Source organism: Bubalus bubalis, chromosome 1 (genome assembly GCF_019923935.1).
Source record: "Bubalus bubalis isolate 160015118507 breed Murrah chromosome 1, NDDB_SH_1, whole genome shotgun sequence".
In the NCBI taxonomy this organism is placed as follows: domain Eukaryota; kingdom Metazoa; phylum Chordata; class Mammalia; order Artiodactyla; family Bovidae; genus Bubalus; species Bubalus bubalis.
The window spans coordinates 50,317,673-50,334,904 of record NC_059157.1 but is presented as its reverse complement, the minus strand read 5'-3'; the positions used below and the strand labels follow the sequence as shown (position 1 = coordinate 50,334,904).

The following is a 17,232-nucleotide window of genomic DNA, read 5'->3' as shown; positions in this document are numbered from 1 at the left end:
GCAATTAACAAAGAGCCAGCTTATTAAATGTTTCTATAAAAAGGTTGAGCCAACAGTATCTTTTGGATTTTTACATTAACAAATTATGTTTTTTTATTTTTATATGCCTAATTCATTTTCATATCACTAAAAATGTTTTTTCCTATGAATTCAAATTTCTGTTCAGACCCTACCCAAAAGAATTGTAATATGGTAATGGATTCCATTTTATTGAAACTTCTTTCAATTGTCATTTTCAATATATACCATTTTTTTAAACTTTTAAGACATTTATGAACTGCTGCCAATTTCACAAGGTAAGATTTTTTTCTTTTTTTTTTTTTTTTGGTAATCTCTTTCTAGTCAACAGAAAGATTTGGTCAAATTTGGAGATACACAATAATCAGCTAATACTCTGACTAACTGAATTTTTTTTCTTCAGATATTTGATTTTATCAATGTCTTAGACATTGATAAAAGTTCATTTGTAAAGACACACAATGTTAAATAGACAATATATTTTTATCAAGTCCATGGAACTCTCTTAAATAATAATTGAAATATCATTTTATGTAATTTTTTTCATTATGATAATTCAGACTACTAGGAGGCATAGCAAAGCCAAGAAAATCTTGCTATTGTCCAAAAACAATAGGATATGATGTCTTTGGGAGGATCCAGGAATAATGTGTGATTATGGACACATCTTGGAAAATGCAATGGCAACCCACTCCAGTACTCTTGCCTGGAAAATCCCATGGGCAGAGGAGCCTGGTGGGCTGCAGACCATGGGGTCACGAAGAGTTGGACACGACTGAGTGACTTGACTTTGACTTTTCACTTTCATGCATTGGAGAAGGAAATGGAAACCCACTCCAGTGTTCTTGCCTGGAGGATCCCAAGCATGGGGGTGCCTGGTGGGCTGCCGTCTATGGGGTCACACAGAGTCGGACACGACTGAAGTGACTTAGCAGCAGTAACAGCAGCATGGACACATCTGTAATCAATGACCAAGGTGTTGACATTTCTTTCCTAATCTGGGTTCCAAGATGATTATTACAAATCTCTTCATATGATTTACAAGCATAAAGGAATTGATTATGCAGCAATAAAGAGATTTCAGGACAGGAAACCACCTGCATTTCAGCTAACCTTCCTCTGGAATTCAGAACACAATATTTTTGTAATTCATTCAACTTATCTGCTTTGGTAAGTAATTTAAATTAATTAAAAAATAGAATTTTAATATAATACAGCAATGTTTTCCCAAAATAATAAGGTCAAATGCAATTATTTATTCATTTACCATGCATTTTAAAATGTATTTTCTCTATATTTTTACTGATAAGTGTATATCTATAAACTAAACCCCTCATTTTGGTTAATATTGAAGTCTTGTAGATAATAACTGTTAGGAAATCATAATGGTATCAGATAATTTAAATTTTTCCCTACAGAAAATGTCAGTTGCTTCAAATTATCATCCCTAGATTCCATCAATTGGTTATCATACATTTGAGGATTACGCTTTAATGACCACTTGTTAAAATAATGTGAAAGCCATTTGATTTTGAGATGTAAGTCTTACATATTGCATAAATTCATGGAACAGAAGGGGATATGACTAAATAATAATTAACAAAGTAGTCATTCAGCAGATAGTTTAGTAATTGGTTAAAATGATTGTGGGAGATACTGTCTGCCATATAACCCAATGTTCCCAATATAAACAGTTATGAAACAGTTTTCTTAGAATTTGTTTTCAGAAATTATTCATCTCTTAGGAGGAACTGATGTTTACTTTTCTAGTCAGACAATGAGTGCATTATGTGTCATAACATTCCTCTTAATTAATAAACAATATTTTTAGAGTAGTTTTAAGTTCGCAGCAAAAGTTAGCAGATGGGACAGAGAATCCCCATGAATTCAGTTTCTACATACACACAGCACTTTCCCCTCTGTCAATATCTGACACCATAGTAGTGTTCTTGTTATGAACTAAACCTACACTAACACATTAATATCACTTGAAGTTCGTGGTTTAAATCAGGGTCCATTCTTTATGTTATAATTCTATGGGTTTTGACAAATGTATAATGGCATGCATCCATCATTTTAGTTACATGTAGAATACTTTTACCAACCAAGCTAAATATTTGTAAAAATCCACTGTTTCTTGAGATATAGGAGTATAAATCATCTAATTGTTACTTAATATTAAATAAAAATTCCAAAATTTAAGAATAAAGTATGGTGTTAGAAAGTGTTCTAGTTTCATTCTTTTACAAGTGGTTGACCAGTTTTCCCAGCACCACTTGCTAAAGAGATTGTCTTATCTCCATTGTATATTCTTGCCTCCTTTGTCAAAGATAAAGTGTCCATAGGTGTGTGGATTTATCTCTGGGCTTTGTATTTTGTTCCATTGATCTATATTTCTGTCTTTGTGCCAGTACCATACTGTCTTGATGACTGTGGCTTTGTAGTAGAGCCTGAAGTCAGGTAGGTTGATTCCTCCAGTTACATTCTTTTTTCTCAAGATTGCTTTGGCTATTCGAGGTTTTTTGTATTTCCATACAAATTATGAAGTTATTTGTTCTAGCTCTGTGAAAAATACCGTTGGTAGCTTGATAAGGATTGCATTGAATCTATAGATTGCTTTGAGTAGTACACTCATTTTCACTATATTGATTCTTCTGATCTATGAACATGGTATATTTCTCCATCTATTAGTGTTTTATAGTTTTCTATATAGGGAGAAGGCAATGGCAACCCACTCCAGTATTCCTGCCTGGAAAATCCCATGGACGGAGGGGCCTGGTGGGCTGCAGTCCATGGGGTCGCTAGGAGTCGGACACGACTGAGGAACTTCACTTTATTTTTTCACTTTCATGCATTGGAGAAGGAAATGGCAACCCACTCCAGTGTTCTTGCCTGGAGAATCCCAGGGACTGGGGAGCCTGGTGGGCTGCCGTCTATGGGGTTGCACAGAGTCAGACATGACTGAAGCGGCTTAGCAGCAGCAGCAGCATATATAGGTCTTTAGTCTCTTTAGGTAGATATATTCCTAAGTATTTTATTCTTGCCATTGCAATGGTGAATGGAATTGTTTCCTTAATTTCTCTTTCTAGTTTCTCATTATTAGTGTATAGGAATGCAAGGGATTTCTGTGTGTTGATTTTATATCCTGCAACTTTACTATAGTCATTGACTAGGTCTAGTAATTTTCTGGTGGAGTATTTAGGGTTTTCTATGTAGAGGATCATGCCATCTGCAAGCAGTGAGAGTTTTATTTCTTCTTTTCCAATTTTGATTCCTTTTATTTCTTTTTCTGCTCTGATTGCTGTGGCCAAAACTTCCAAAACTATGTTGAATAGTAGTGGTGAAAGTGGGCACCCTTTTCTTGTTCCTGACTTTAGGGGAAATGCTTTCAATTTTTCACCATTGAGGATAATGTTTGCTGTGGGTTTGTCATATATAGCTTTTATTATGTTGAGGTATGTTCCTTCTATTCCTGCTTTCTGGAGAGTTTTTATCATAAATGGATGTTGAATTTTGTCAAAGGCTTTCTCTGCATCTATTGAGATAATCATGTGGTTTTTATTTTTCAATTTGTTAATGTGGTGTATTACATTGATTTGCAGATATTGAAGAATCCTTGCATCCCTGGGATAAAGCCCACTTGGTTATGATGTATGATCTTTTTAATGTGTTGTTGGATTCTGATTTATATAATTTTGTTAAGGATTTTTGCATCTATGTTCATCAGTGATATTGGCCTGTAGTTTTCTTTTTTGTGTGTGGCATCTTTGTCAGGTTTTGGTATTAGGGTGATGATGGCCTCATAGAATGAGTTTGGAAGTTTACCTCCCTCTGCAATTTTCTGGAAGAGTTTGAGTAGGATAGGTGTTAGCTCTTCTCTAAATTTTTGGTAGAATTCAGCTGTGAAGCTGTCTGGACCTAGGCTTTTGTTTACTGGAAGATTTCTGATTACAGTTTCAATTTCCATGCTTGTGATGGGTCTGTTAAGATTTTCTATTTCTTCCTGGTCCAGTTTTGGAAAGTTGTACTTTTCTAAGAATCTGTCCATTTCTTCCACATTGTCCATTTTATTGGCATATAATTGCTGATAGTAGTCTCTTATGATCCTTTGTATTTCTGCGTTGTCTATTGTAATCTCTCCATTTTCATTTCTAATTTTATTGATTTAATTTTTCTCACTTTGTTTCTTGATGAGTCTGGCTAGTGGTTTGTCAATTTTATTTATCCTTTCAAAGAACCAGCTTTTGGCTTTGTTGATTTTTGCTATGGTCTCTTTTGTTTCTTTTGCATTTATTTCTGCCCTAATTTTTAAGACTTATATCCTTCTACTCACCCTGGGGTTCTTCATTTCTTCCTTTTCTAGTTGCTTTAGGTGTAGAGTTAGGCTATTTATTTGACTTGTTTCTTATTTCTTGAGGTATGCCACCTCCCAGAATATTGGAAATAAAAGCAAAAATAAACAAATGGGACCTAATTAAACTTAAAAGTTTCTGCACAACAAAGGAAACTATAAACGAGGTGAAAAGACAACCTTCAGAATGGGAGAAAATAATAGCAAATGAAGCGACTGACAAACAACTAACCTCAAAAATATACAAGCAACTCCTGTAGCTTAATTTCAGAAACATAAACAACCCAATCAAAAAATGGGCCAAAGAACTAAATAGACATTTCTCCAAAGAAGACATACAGATGGCTAACAAACACATGAAAAGATGCTCAACATCACTCATTATCAGAGAAATGCAAATCAAAACCACTATGAGGTACCATTTCACACCAGTCAGAATGGCTGTGATCCAAAAGTCTACAAGCAATAAATGCTGAAAAGGGTGTGCAGAAAAGGGAACCCTCTTACACTGTTGGTGGGAATGCAAACTAGTACAGCCACTATGGAGAACAGTGTGGAGATTCCTGAAAAAAACTGGAAATAGAACTGCCTTATGACCCAGCAATCCCACTGCTGGGCATACACACCAAGGAAACCAGAATTGAAAGAGACACATGTACCCCAATGTTCATCGCAGCACTGTTTATAATAGCCAGGACATGGAAACAGCCTAGATGTCCATCAGCAGATGAATGGATAAGAAAGCTGTGGTACATATACACAATGGAGTATTACTCAGCCATTAAAAAGAACACATTTGAATCAGTTCTAATGAGGAGGATGAAACTGAAGCCTATTATACAGAGTGAAGTAAGCCAGAAAGAAAAACACCAATACAGTATACTAACGCATATATATGGAATTTAGAAAGATGGTAAAAATAACCTGGTATGCAAGACAGCAAAAGAGACACAGATGTATAGAACAGTCTTTTGGACTCTGTGGGAGAGGGAGAGGGTGGGATAATTTGGGAAAATGGCATTGAAACATGTGTAATATCATATATGAAACAAATCGCCAGTCCAGGTTCGATGTATGATACTGGATGCTTGGGGCTGGTGCACTGGGACGACCCAGAGGGATGGTACACAGAGGGAGGTGGGAGGGGGTTAAGGATGGGGAACACATGTATATCTGTGGCGGATTCATATTGATGTATGGCAAAACCAATACAATATTGTAAAGTAATTAATCTCCAATTAAAATAAATAAATTTATATTTTAAAAATCCAGAAATAAAGATTTATAGGATTAAAAAAAAGAATAAAGTAAATAAGAAAGGCAAATTCTCATACAGGCATACTTAAAGAGAAAAAAAAAAATGCTCTGTTGAGGGATTTTATCTTCCCAGATATATTATTCCATTCTTGGGAGGTCAACAATTTCAAACTGTGAACCTGTCAACATGAAGTGAGGCATATCCCTCACCTTAAACTAAATAGAGCAGTTGAACTCACTCATATCCAGGATTTAGAAATCTCATTTCAAAACAAAAGATAATTGAAAAGTTCCCAAACATATGAATCACAAAAATTACTGGAAAGGCAAATAATTACAATTAAAACTGTGAAGCCACACAAAAACCAAGAAAAGAAATAACTCAGGACAAATAAGAACATAGAAATGGTATGAAATAGCTCCAAACAAAAATGTGTCCTGAGTTTCTGAAATGGTGTCTTTTTCAAAAAAAAAACAAAATTTTAAAATATAGTAAGGTTTGTTAAAGTTAGGAGGAAGCAGGCCAGGGTACATTTGACTTTGTTTACTTCTTGAACTGAACAAGCATAAGAAACACTTCTTGAGGAAGTGTGCTAGAATCAAAGATTAGAAGCAGTAATTATGCATCGATGATCACATCATCCAAAAAAACTTCACAGAGATTAAAGTTTGGTAGAAAAGTACTTGGAATATATAGTATTTCCAGGCAATGCTTAGCTAAACTGGCAAATATTACTTTATTGCAATAACCTGATATAATATATGCAATGATTGCTTAACTAGAACAGAAAACTGACATCTATAAAATTGACATTGATGTCAGAATTGAAGGATTTGGTAGAGCAACTGAAGTAGAAATAGAAAAAAAAAAAAGATATTCCTAAACAAGAAATATATCTTTTTAATTCAATCAGGGAAAAACCAAAACTGTGAATATCACACTTTAAGTGAAAAGAAACCAAGGTTTATTTTTCCAGATTAAACAAGTTTATTAGGAAAAGAGAGAAATGGCTTCAGCATGAAAATATAAAGGCAGAATCTGTGACCACTATTATAATAAGGGATCATATGGGAATTCTCAGGATGAATTTCAATTCCTCTTCTTAAGAGTTAAATACAGAAAGGGAAGCATGGATGTATCAGATGTAGAGGGCATTAAAAGGCACGTCTTCAGCAAGGTTCTGTATACGCGGTGTTCAGAATTGGTGAATCCTGGTGTCCAGGTGTAGAGGATGAGAGTCTTCCATGGCGTCCTCAATAGTAGCAGCCAAAGCCAGAGCCATAGCCAGAGCCGTATCCATAGCCACAGCCACAGAGAGAGCGGGAGCCATAGCCATAGCCACAGCCCAGCCTGCGGAAGCCAGAGCCGTAGCAGGAGCCAGAGCCACAGCCCAGGCCTCCATAGCCATAGCTTCCACAGCCGAGGCCGCCATAGTAGTTTCCGTAGTAGCCACACATGGTGTTGGTGGTTGAGGTTGTTCTCGGGTAGAGAAGGAGAGCAGAAGTGTCACTTGAGTGTGGACATTTCTCCCTGCAGAGGGCCTTTTATATGCCCTGAGTGTGGGTGTGACCCACCCCAGCTTCATGCCATTGGCTAGCTTTATGACTGATCTAATTAGTTTTTGCTCAACCATGAGATAAAGCCTCAGAGTAATTTAGGAAGCTTGTTTTGTTGGCCTGTTTGGGCTCCTCTAATCCAACTGAGGACTTGAAAGAAAGGAGACACCTACATTGTCTGCAGCAAATTATATGTTCATTTAACCTCCTCGAACCTTCCTTTATGTTAAAAAAGATTATATTGCTAAGACTCAGTCTTATTTGCTCTTAGTTCCAGTTAGTTTCACTGATTTTTTAAATATTTCATAAACATCACACTCCTTTTGACTCATGTATTTAACTTTCTTCTCTTGATTCAAATTAATTACCTTCATCAGATATTCAGTTCTTTTTCTATATTGGAACCATAATGTATATTTCAGCCCTAGGATGTTGATATTAACCCAACCAATTAAAACTTCCAAAAAACCAAGTCAGACCAAAATGTCATTATGCTTTTCTACTTACACCAATGAGCCTAATTCTCACTTATATTCAATTTTTACAAACTAAGTTATTCCTTGGAATCCAATTTCTGCAATTTTTCTTATCAGTAACAAATTAGATTCTGTATAAATATTTGAGTTATATTCTAAGTAACTGTAAAATAGACTAAACAACATATGTATACCAGTGTATTAGACACAGGTCTGTTCCTTCATCAAGATATCTGATCTTTGTTCTCTTTGTAACCAGTCACACTGAGTTCTCTTGTATAGCCCTAGTATCACTGCCATCTTAATTCAAGTTAGTGTGATTCTCCACCTCATTGGGAGACACAAGAAAAGTGTAAATAGTTTTACATCACAGTTAAAATGTAAAATGTGCCTTCTTTAAGAGAAGGTGCATGGGGAGATGTCATTATCCACCCATCCATGTGAAATCTTTCAGTAGATTTTTACTTTTCTAATGGTATTTCTGAGTCAAAATGGTTTTACATATATTCTCAAAACTTTAGAAAGGGACAGAGAATGCATGATTTTGAAAACACCCTTAATTTCAGCCAGTTCTCCTCTAGAAATCACAAGAATGAAGCCATAAGATTTAAAAATCTTTTCGATACTTCTATCTTGAGTATATCTGATGAGTCAAAAATTGCTTTTTAGTGAAACAGAATGCTTTCATACTAAAGATCTGATCAAACACATTCATCTAATCAGAAAATAAACATATGCTTCTGAGTGTCCTTTCCATGTGTGTGTTTGGTAGGGTCATTTTTGTAAAATAGACAGAATATTATTACTTTTTTTCACTATTTGCTGGGTGAAGATATTAGACTTACAAAACATCTTCACTATATCATTTTCAAATTTCCCATAGAGAAATAAAAGTAGCATCAACTATATTACAATGCAGAACCAATCAAGTCATAAATTAAAATAAGTTTCCAGGAAAAAACTAATTTAAATAGCCTAATGATCATTCTTCCTCTAGGCTATCAAAGTTCTTAGAACATCACCTGAAATTGGTATGACTAAATTGCCTCACTCAAAAAAAAAAAACAAAAAGCCTATAATTAACTGCTTTTTTTTTTCTTGGATGGGGAGGAGCATTTGATTAAAATAGTCATAAAAGATATTATTATTTTAATAGCAACATTTAATATGTAACTGGTTAATGGATTTAAATGTCAGGGACTCTACCATGACATTTGATCATTTACAAAATGATAGGTGCAGATATATGTAAGTATAAATTAAAGTGAATAATATTGCTTCACAACTTTAATAGGACATATTAGGTACTCAAGGATTTTAGAATTAAACCCTACCATTGGCTTCCCTGGTGGCTCAGATGGTAAGGAATCTGCCTGAAGTGCAGGAGGCCCATGTTTAATCCCTGGATTGGGAAGATCCCCTGGAGAAAAATGGCTACCCACTCCGGTATCCTTGCCTGGAGAATTTCATAGACAGAGGAGCCTGGCAGGCTGCAGTCCATGGGGTTGCAAAGCATCAGACATGATGAGCTATTGACACAACAGTGTCTTCTCTATGTCTTCTCCTTACCTTCTCCACAAACTTTCCTTAGTCTCCTACCATTTTGAAGCCACAATTTTATTCCCAAGACTGCATATATGCACATAAAATTGAAAGTATTGTTAAAATAAGATTTTCAACAGGTGGAATCTATATGGATTATATGATCACATGCTGATAGTAACATAGTTTAAATTTGCGATCTGGAATCAATAAGCCATCAAATTAGGAGAAGAATCTCTCATTTAAGGCGCTTGATTTACTGATAGGTGTTGTGACACAGAGCAGAGTTGTTTTGGCTTGAATATATTGGTTATGAGGAATATTTGAGATAGTCTCAATGCCATTTAGCTTGAAGATGAGTCCAACAATGCCTGTGGTTTGCCCCACATACCACTCAATTGATATTGGTTTGCCGTGCCCTCTTCTACAGAATCTTCCCTACCCAGGGATCAAGCCCACCTCTCTTATGTCTCCTGCATTGGCAGGCAGGTTCTTTACCACTAACACCATCTGGGAAGCCCATAAGGCATTGCAACAAATTTTAAACATAAAACTCTTGAAACTGAATCTGCTCTTCAATTAAGCCTTCTTCTCCTCACATCATGAGCTTCTATAGCAACTACTCTGGTGGCTGTGGCAGCCTGGGGTGTGGCTGTGGACGTGGCGACAGTGGCTGTGGAAACACCTGCTACCATCTATGATGCTATGGAAGATACTGGTCTTCTGGATTCTTCTGAGAAATTCTAGGCTTCTCATCTGTTCAAGGTATTCTATTATGAATAGAGGCATCATAACAAGTCCAGCATGAATTATATTAAGGATGTGTTTGTCTATAAAACAATGACAACCACATCTAAGCAACCATGTAACATCAGACCTTTTTTGATTGAATTGCCAGTTTCCAATAATTTAAAAAATATTCATTTGTTCTATGTTATTATTATATGTATGTATTCTAAGTTGCTTCAGTCATATCTGACTCTGCAACTCTATAGATTGTAGCTGACTAGGCTCCTCTGTCCATAGCTCTCTCCAGGCAAAGATAGTGGAGTGGGTTGTCACACCCTCCTCCAGGGGAATCTTCCCAACCCAAGGATTGAACCAGTGTCTTTTATATCTCCTGCATTGTCATATGGGGCCTTTACCACTAGCCACCTGGGAAGCCCATTATTATATGGTTGAATACAAACAATCTTGTATGTGTGTGGTGGTTGCTCAGCCCTGTCCAACTTTTGCAACCCCATGAACTGTACTTGTCTGACTTTTCTGTCTGTGAGATTCCATTTTCATTTAGAAAAATATCTAAATTGATTTTTCATTAAAGATATTCTGTTTTTCACACCTACAATATTTTCATGCATATTTATTGATGTGGATTTCCTGTGATTGTGTGTATGTGTGTGTGTTTGTGTGCTGTGTGTGAGATATCTTTCACTATTTTTAGTTGACAATATATATGTGTGGATTAAAAGCCACATCCAACCAGTGCTTTTCTACTATGAGTTTTTGTGAGCATATTCAGAGGCTACTGTTATCTACCTTGATTACCCCAAAACTTCATCTTCGGAACACCCAAAGTTTGGTTAAAGATACTGGCAAAGTAGTATCTCTCTTCTTACCACTGCATGTTATTTCTTTAGCATCTCTTTCTTTCCTTTTTAAAAATAATTTTCTTTATTTATTTTTGACTGTTGCTGGGTCTTTGTTGCTGCACTGGCTACTCTCTAGTTGTGGTGAGTGGGGGCTAGTATTCCCTGCATTGATAAATTCTCAGCAATAATAGTGAACATTGTTGAGGTCCTTTAATGGACCGGAACCTGGTGGTCCGGAGTCGATGATAAGAAAGTAAAGGAGAGAGAAAGAGGCTGATATTCCTTGGTTTACACAGAAAACCAATAAAGCCCCTGGTACGGGGCTTGCACTGCTCATGAATGCACCAGGCGCCCTCTTTAGGGGGTGAAGGCACAGTGCGCCTTCACCAGAGGGTCTTAGAAGCCTGGACAAGAAAATGAGCTCAGTGGAGCCTCTGCACTCCAGAGAATTAGCCAGAGAGAGAGAAAGAGAGAGAGAGAAGGGGACCCAAGCTCTGATGGAGCAAAGGTGTTTTATTCAACATGGTGTGAGTATATATACTGTCTTACAAGGTAGCCATTTTCAGCAAAGATAAAAATCAAAAGTCCAGACTTACAAATTATCAAGGAAAACATACGGTGATCCATATCAAAGAGAGAGGGTTGTAAATAATCACTTTTACCATATGGTTCATAAAAAGGAAGAGGGTCAGAAACAGTTACTTATCACCGTATGGGAAAACCAACGAAGAAAATGCATGCATCCCTAAGCCCCCCAGGAGTAGTTTGCTACTCCGCTTAATTCCTGAATATTCAGGGACAGAGGATTCATGACAGATCCTAAACAGCACACAGGAAGCCTCCTGTTAAATGCTTCCTGACAAACACGGCGGTCTTCCCTAGTCCCATTGCAGTGGCTTCTCTTGTTGTGGAGCACAGTCTGTGGGGCAGTAGTTGCAGCACATGGACTCAGTAGTTGCAGTTCTGGGCTCTAGAGCACAGGCTCTACAGCTGTGGCACATGGACCTAGCTGCTCTGTGGCACATGGGATCCTCCCAGACCGGGGATTGAACCTATTTCTCTTGCACTGGCAGGCAAAGTCTTTACCACTGAGCCACCAGGGAAGCCCTCCTTCTTTCTTTATATTTGGTACTTGAATATGCCTCTAGGAAGATCTCACTTTTCTTCTAAAGTTTATATTATTGCTAGTTCTTTTCCTCACTGAAATCATGTACTTGAACTCATCCTGTTCAGGTTAGCACATGGATGTTGTGAGCTATGATTCATAACATTCAGAGTTATTGCAAAGTCATTTTGGTCTGTTTAGTTTATGTTGTGTGACTGGTGGTTCCATTGGTCCCTGCCATTGCTGCCTGAAAGTACAGAAAGAATTCCACCAGTCCATGTATTGTGTGTCTTTTGGCAGAGTAGTAGCATAGTGAGATTTATTTTCAACTCCAGTGTTTTTCTCCAAAGCAATAACCTTACAAGAGGTATATTACACATCTGAGTATTTTACTTATGTGCTAAAAACAGAAACCATCTTTAAGAAAAATGCATATATATTGGTCTAGCTATCTATCAAGGACAGATAAAGACTTAGATAGATTCACAATAATAACAATGAACAACTTTAACTTTTCACTCTCAGACAGACAGATAAAATAGTTTAAAAAAAAAAAACTGACTGAAAACAAAGAAGACCTTAAAATGTAATTAACAAGGTAGCTTCTATGGATGTATATTCATCTATATACTGATGATGGAAAATAAAGCTTCTTCTCAAGCTTCCACAGAATATACCAAAAATTGATTGTAAAGAAAAAGTTAGTTCATTTTAAATATAAAAATACTACAGAAAACATTTTCTGACTGCTATGCAGAGAGAAATTTGCAATGCTGTTTATACTTGGAGAGTAAATTGTTGATTAAAAAACTCTCAGGCAGAAGAAAAATATAATCTGAGATTATAGAATTTCAAAATAAAAAATGATAATGATAATAGTACCTAACAGAATCTGCAAGAAAATTTCAAGTAGTAATTAGAAAAAAATCCGTAGTACTAAACACTATGGAAAAAGTGTACTATAAAGTGTTGCATAGTACTGAACACTATGAAGAAAAAAGCATATGCGAAATAACAATAAAAGGATTAAACAAGGAGTTTCAAAAATAACATGCATATTTATGCATGTAAATTTAAAAACTTAGATACAATGGATAATTTCCAAGGGGGATACAAAATACCAAACTTGTAACCTTCAGAAATTATAAAAAAATTGAGTATCATGGAAGAAACCAACAAAAAAAAATAAGCATTATGTAATACTACACAAATTATGACCTACCTAGACAGCATTTAAAAAGCAGAAACATTGCTTTGCAACAAAGGTCCGTGTAGTCAAAACTATGGTTTTTCTGGTAGTCATGTATGGATGTGAGAGTTGGACTATAAAGAAAGATGAGCACCGAAGAATTGATGCTTTTGAACTGTGGTGTTGGAGAAGACTCTTGAGAGTCCCTTGGACAGCAAGGAGATCCAACCAGTCCATCCTAAAGGAGATCAGTCCTGGGTATTCATTGGAAGGATTGATGTTGAAGCTAAAATGCCAATACTTTGCCCACCTGATGCAAAGAACTGACTCATTAGGAAAGACTCTGATGCTGGGAAAGATTGAAGGCAGGAGGAGAAGGGGAAGACAGAGGATGAGATGGTTAGATGGCATCACCGACTCAGTGAACATGAGTTTGAGTAAACTCCAGGAGTTGGCAAGGAACAGGGAGGTTTGGCATGCTGCAGTTCATGGGATCACAAAGAGTCGGACATGACTGAGCAACTGAACTGACTGACACAAATTATTCTAGATCAGATAATTATTTGGGGGAAATTCTACCAGATCTTCAGAGATAAAATAACTTTATGTTCTATAAATTATTTGACAGCACTGAAAATGAAGGAAACCTACATTGATATCAGTGATAGACAGACTATTAAGTTTCTTCCAGGATTTGTACCTTTTGATATTAATGCCTTAGTCATGCCCTTCTCTTGAGAATGGACAGGACTTGTTATTTACTTCTAACAATGAAATATAACAAACAAGTTAATAAAATGCATGTGATTGTGTGTATGTATTTCTGATACATAAAATTGTATGGCATTGTAGAACCCATCTTGCTAGAGTAACTTTCTCACCTTTTCAAGCCTTGAGAAGGCACACAGCCATATTTGGAACCAATATGGCAAGGAGGTGGCTCAGACAGTGAAGACTCTGCCTGAAATGCAGGATATCTGGGTTCAGTCCCTGAGTTGGGAAGATCCCCTGGAGGAGGGTATGGCAACCCACTCCAGAATTCTTGCCTGGAGAATCCCCATGGACAGAGGATCCTGATGGGCTATAGTCCATGGAGTCATAAAGAGTCAGACATGACTGAGTGACTAAGCACAAAACACCACATGGCAAGGAACTACAGCCAGCCTCCTGGAGCTGAGGCTGGCCTCCAACAGTCAGCCAGTGAAGGCCTCCCACCAACAGTCAGTGCTGAGCCCCTCAGTTGTACAAACACAAAGAATAGAATTCTGCCAAAAAGTGTCTGCAAGTAATATTTCATATCAAATAACTGACATAAAAAGCAGTATTACTATTTGCATTGAACAAGTTTATTAGGTTAAAACAAAGACAGCATGGAAGGCATCAAGTCAGTTACTGTGGTATCATCATCTTGATGAAAGCAGAACTCTGAAGTCAAGGTGGACTTCACTTTATGTTACTTAATGATGTAAATTCAAAGAATGTAGGTTAGAAGGTAAGCTAGGAATAATCCACACTAAACTTCCATGATGCAGCCTAATCATCATCCAGGGGAAAGACACAGAACATGAGGGCTTCAGAACTGGTGAATCCTGGTGTCCAGGTGTAGAGGATGAGAGTCTTCCATGGTGTCCTCAATAGTAGCAGCCAAAGCCAGAGCCATAGCCGCATCCATAGCCACAGCCACAGAGAGAGCGGGAGCCATAGCCATAGCCACAGCCCAGCCTGCGGAAGCCAGAGCCGTAGCAGGAGCCATAGCCACAGCCCAGGCCTCCATAGCCGTAGCTTCCACAGCCGAGGCCACCATAGTAGTTTCCGTAGTAGCCACACATGGTGTTGGTGGTTGAGGTTGTTCTCGGGTAGAGAAGGAGAGCAGAAGTGTCACTTGAGTGTGGACATTTCTCCCTGCAGAGGGCCTTTTATATGCCCTGAGTGTGGGTGTGACCCACCCACCTTCATGCCATTGGCTAGCTTTATGACTGATCTAATTAGTTTGTTGTTCACAACCAAAGATGAAACCTCAGAGAAATTCAGCAGGATTGCTGTGTGGACATCTTAGTTTGGATTCCTTTAATTTAAATGAGCGTTTGGATGAGAGGAGACATACACTCACACCTACACAGTCCTGTCCCAGATTACATGTTCATTTTAACTTCTTAGAACCATTCTTTATATCATAAAAAGAAGATATGTTAGTTATTGGACCCCACTAGGGTTGTTATTTTGTAACACTTCATACCAAAAAAATTCCTTTGAATCTTAAATTGTGTTCTAAATTGTTGGGCTTTTTCCAGTAATTCAGTGTCTTTTCTAAGCAAACCCATAATGGATCTTTCATGTTCACAAAGTTGATTATTTTACTTATAAAAATGTCAAAGGAATCAGTTCTGAAAAAAATGTCATCTTTCCTATGTGTTGATGAGTATAAATTTTATTTATGTTCAATTTCTAGTGAAGAACATGAGAATAGAAGTAATTTTCTGAAACCCAATTTCTACATTTTCCTTTCCTCCCTAATTAATTACTTAATATTTTAAGTAACTTTCCAACTTTCATGTGTGCATTAGCAATAAATTAGAGAACTGTTCCTTTTCAGTCAGTCAGTTCAGTCAGTTCAGTCGCTCAGTCATGTCTGACTTTCTGTGACCCCATGGACTGTAGCACTCCACACCTCACTGTCCACCACCAACTCCCAGAGTTTACTCAAACTCATGTCCATTGAGTCAGTGATGCCATCCAACCATCTCATCCTCAGTTTTTCCCTTCTCCTCCCACCTTCAATCTTTCCCAGTATCATGGTCTTTTCAAATGAGTCAATTCTTTGCATAAGGTGGCCAAAGTATTGGAGTTTCAGCCTCAATACATCAAATCAAAAGCTTTGTAACCTGCTATACTGAGCTCTCTTGCATAGCCCTTGAATTACAACTTATCTTCGTTCAAATCTTTGTGATAATTCATCCTTTTGGATAGCCAAAGAAAAATGATAGTAGGGTTATAGACAAAAAGTGTATTTCTGTGTCTTTAAGAAAATCCTTGTGGGAAAGCAGCTTTATTTGTACATCACAAGAATTTCTGATATACAGTGATAATTCTTCTTCAAAATACCAAAATATCATTTTTGTATGGGAAATAGATGGGAAAACAGTGGAAATAGTGTCAGACTTTATTTTTCTGGGCTCCAAAATCACTGCAGATGGTGACTGCAGCCATGAAATTAAAAGATGCTTACTCCTTGGAAGGAAAGTTATGACCAACCTAGATAGCATATTCAAAAGCAGAGACATTACTTTGCCAACAAAGGTTCGTCTAGTCAAGGCTATGGTTTTTCCTGTGGTCATGTATAGATGAGAGAGTTGGACTGTGAAGAAGGCCGAGCGCAGAAGAATTGATGCTTTTGAACTGTGGTGTTGGAGAAGACTCTTGAGAGTCCCTTGGACTGCAAGGAGATCCAACCAGTTCATTCTGAAGGAGATCAGCCCTGGGATTTCTTTGGAAGGAATGATGCTAAAGCTGAAACTCCAGTACTTTGGCCACCTCATGCGAAAAGTTGACTCATTGGGAAAGACTCTGATGCTGGGAGGGATTGGGGGCAAGAGGAGAAGGGGACGACAGAGGATGAGATGGCTGGATGGCATCACTGACTTGATGGACATGAGTCTCAGTGAACTCCCGGAGTTGGTGATGGACAGGAGGCCTGGCGTGCTGCGATTCACGGGGTCACAAAGAGTTGGACACGACTGAGCGACTGATCTGATCTGATCTGATCTGATCAGGTAACCATGGGCAAGAATATGCCTACAATGCAGGAGACTTGGGTTGGATCCCTAGGCCAGTAAGATGCCCTGGAGAAGGAAATGGCAACCCGCTCCAGTATTCTTGCCTGGGCAATCCCATGGACAGAGAAGCATGTTGGGCACAGTTCATGGGTTTCAATGAGTCAGATACAACTGTGACTAACTTTTCAGGTAAACTTAGATAGGAATTAGACAGTAAAATTTGATGCTGGTTTACATTGCAGTGAAGATGGTTTAAGAACTTAGACATCCTCTGCACTTTAATCAACTCTCTTTGGGGATCATCACAACATGGACATAGATTTTGTTAAGTTACCTGATTCATCTAACATCATAGCTATGCAAATGGGTCAA

At 37.5% G+C, this 17,232-nt stretch overlaps 1 protein-coding gene across 1 annotated transcript; it reads right to left on the bottom strand.

The window, feature by feature from the left end:
• Nucleotides 1-6,590: 6,590 nt before the first annotated feature.
• On the bottom strand, nt 6,591-14,991 carry LOC123333163 (keratin-associated protein 6-1-like). The gene is made up of 2 exons (XM_044940866.2): nt 14,752-14,991; nt 6,591-6,967 (listed from the first exon to the last, which is right to left on the bottom strand). Exons 1-2 carry the CDS (start codon nt 14,914-14,916, stop codon nt 6,881-6,883), a joined length of 252 nt encoding a protein of 83 aa, XP_044796801.1. The 5' UTR covers nt 14,917-14,991; the 3' UTR covers nt 6,591-6,880.
• Nucleotides 14,992-17,232: the final 2,241 nt, after the last annotated feature.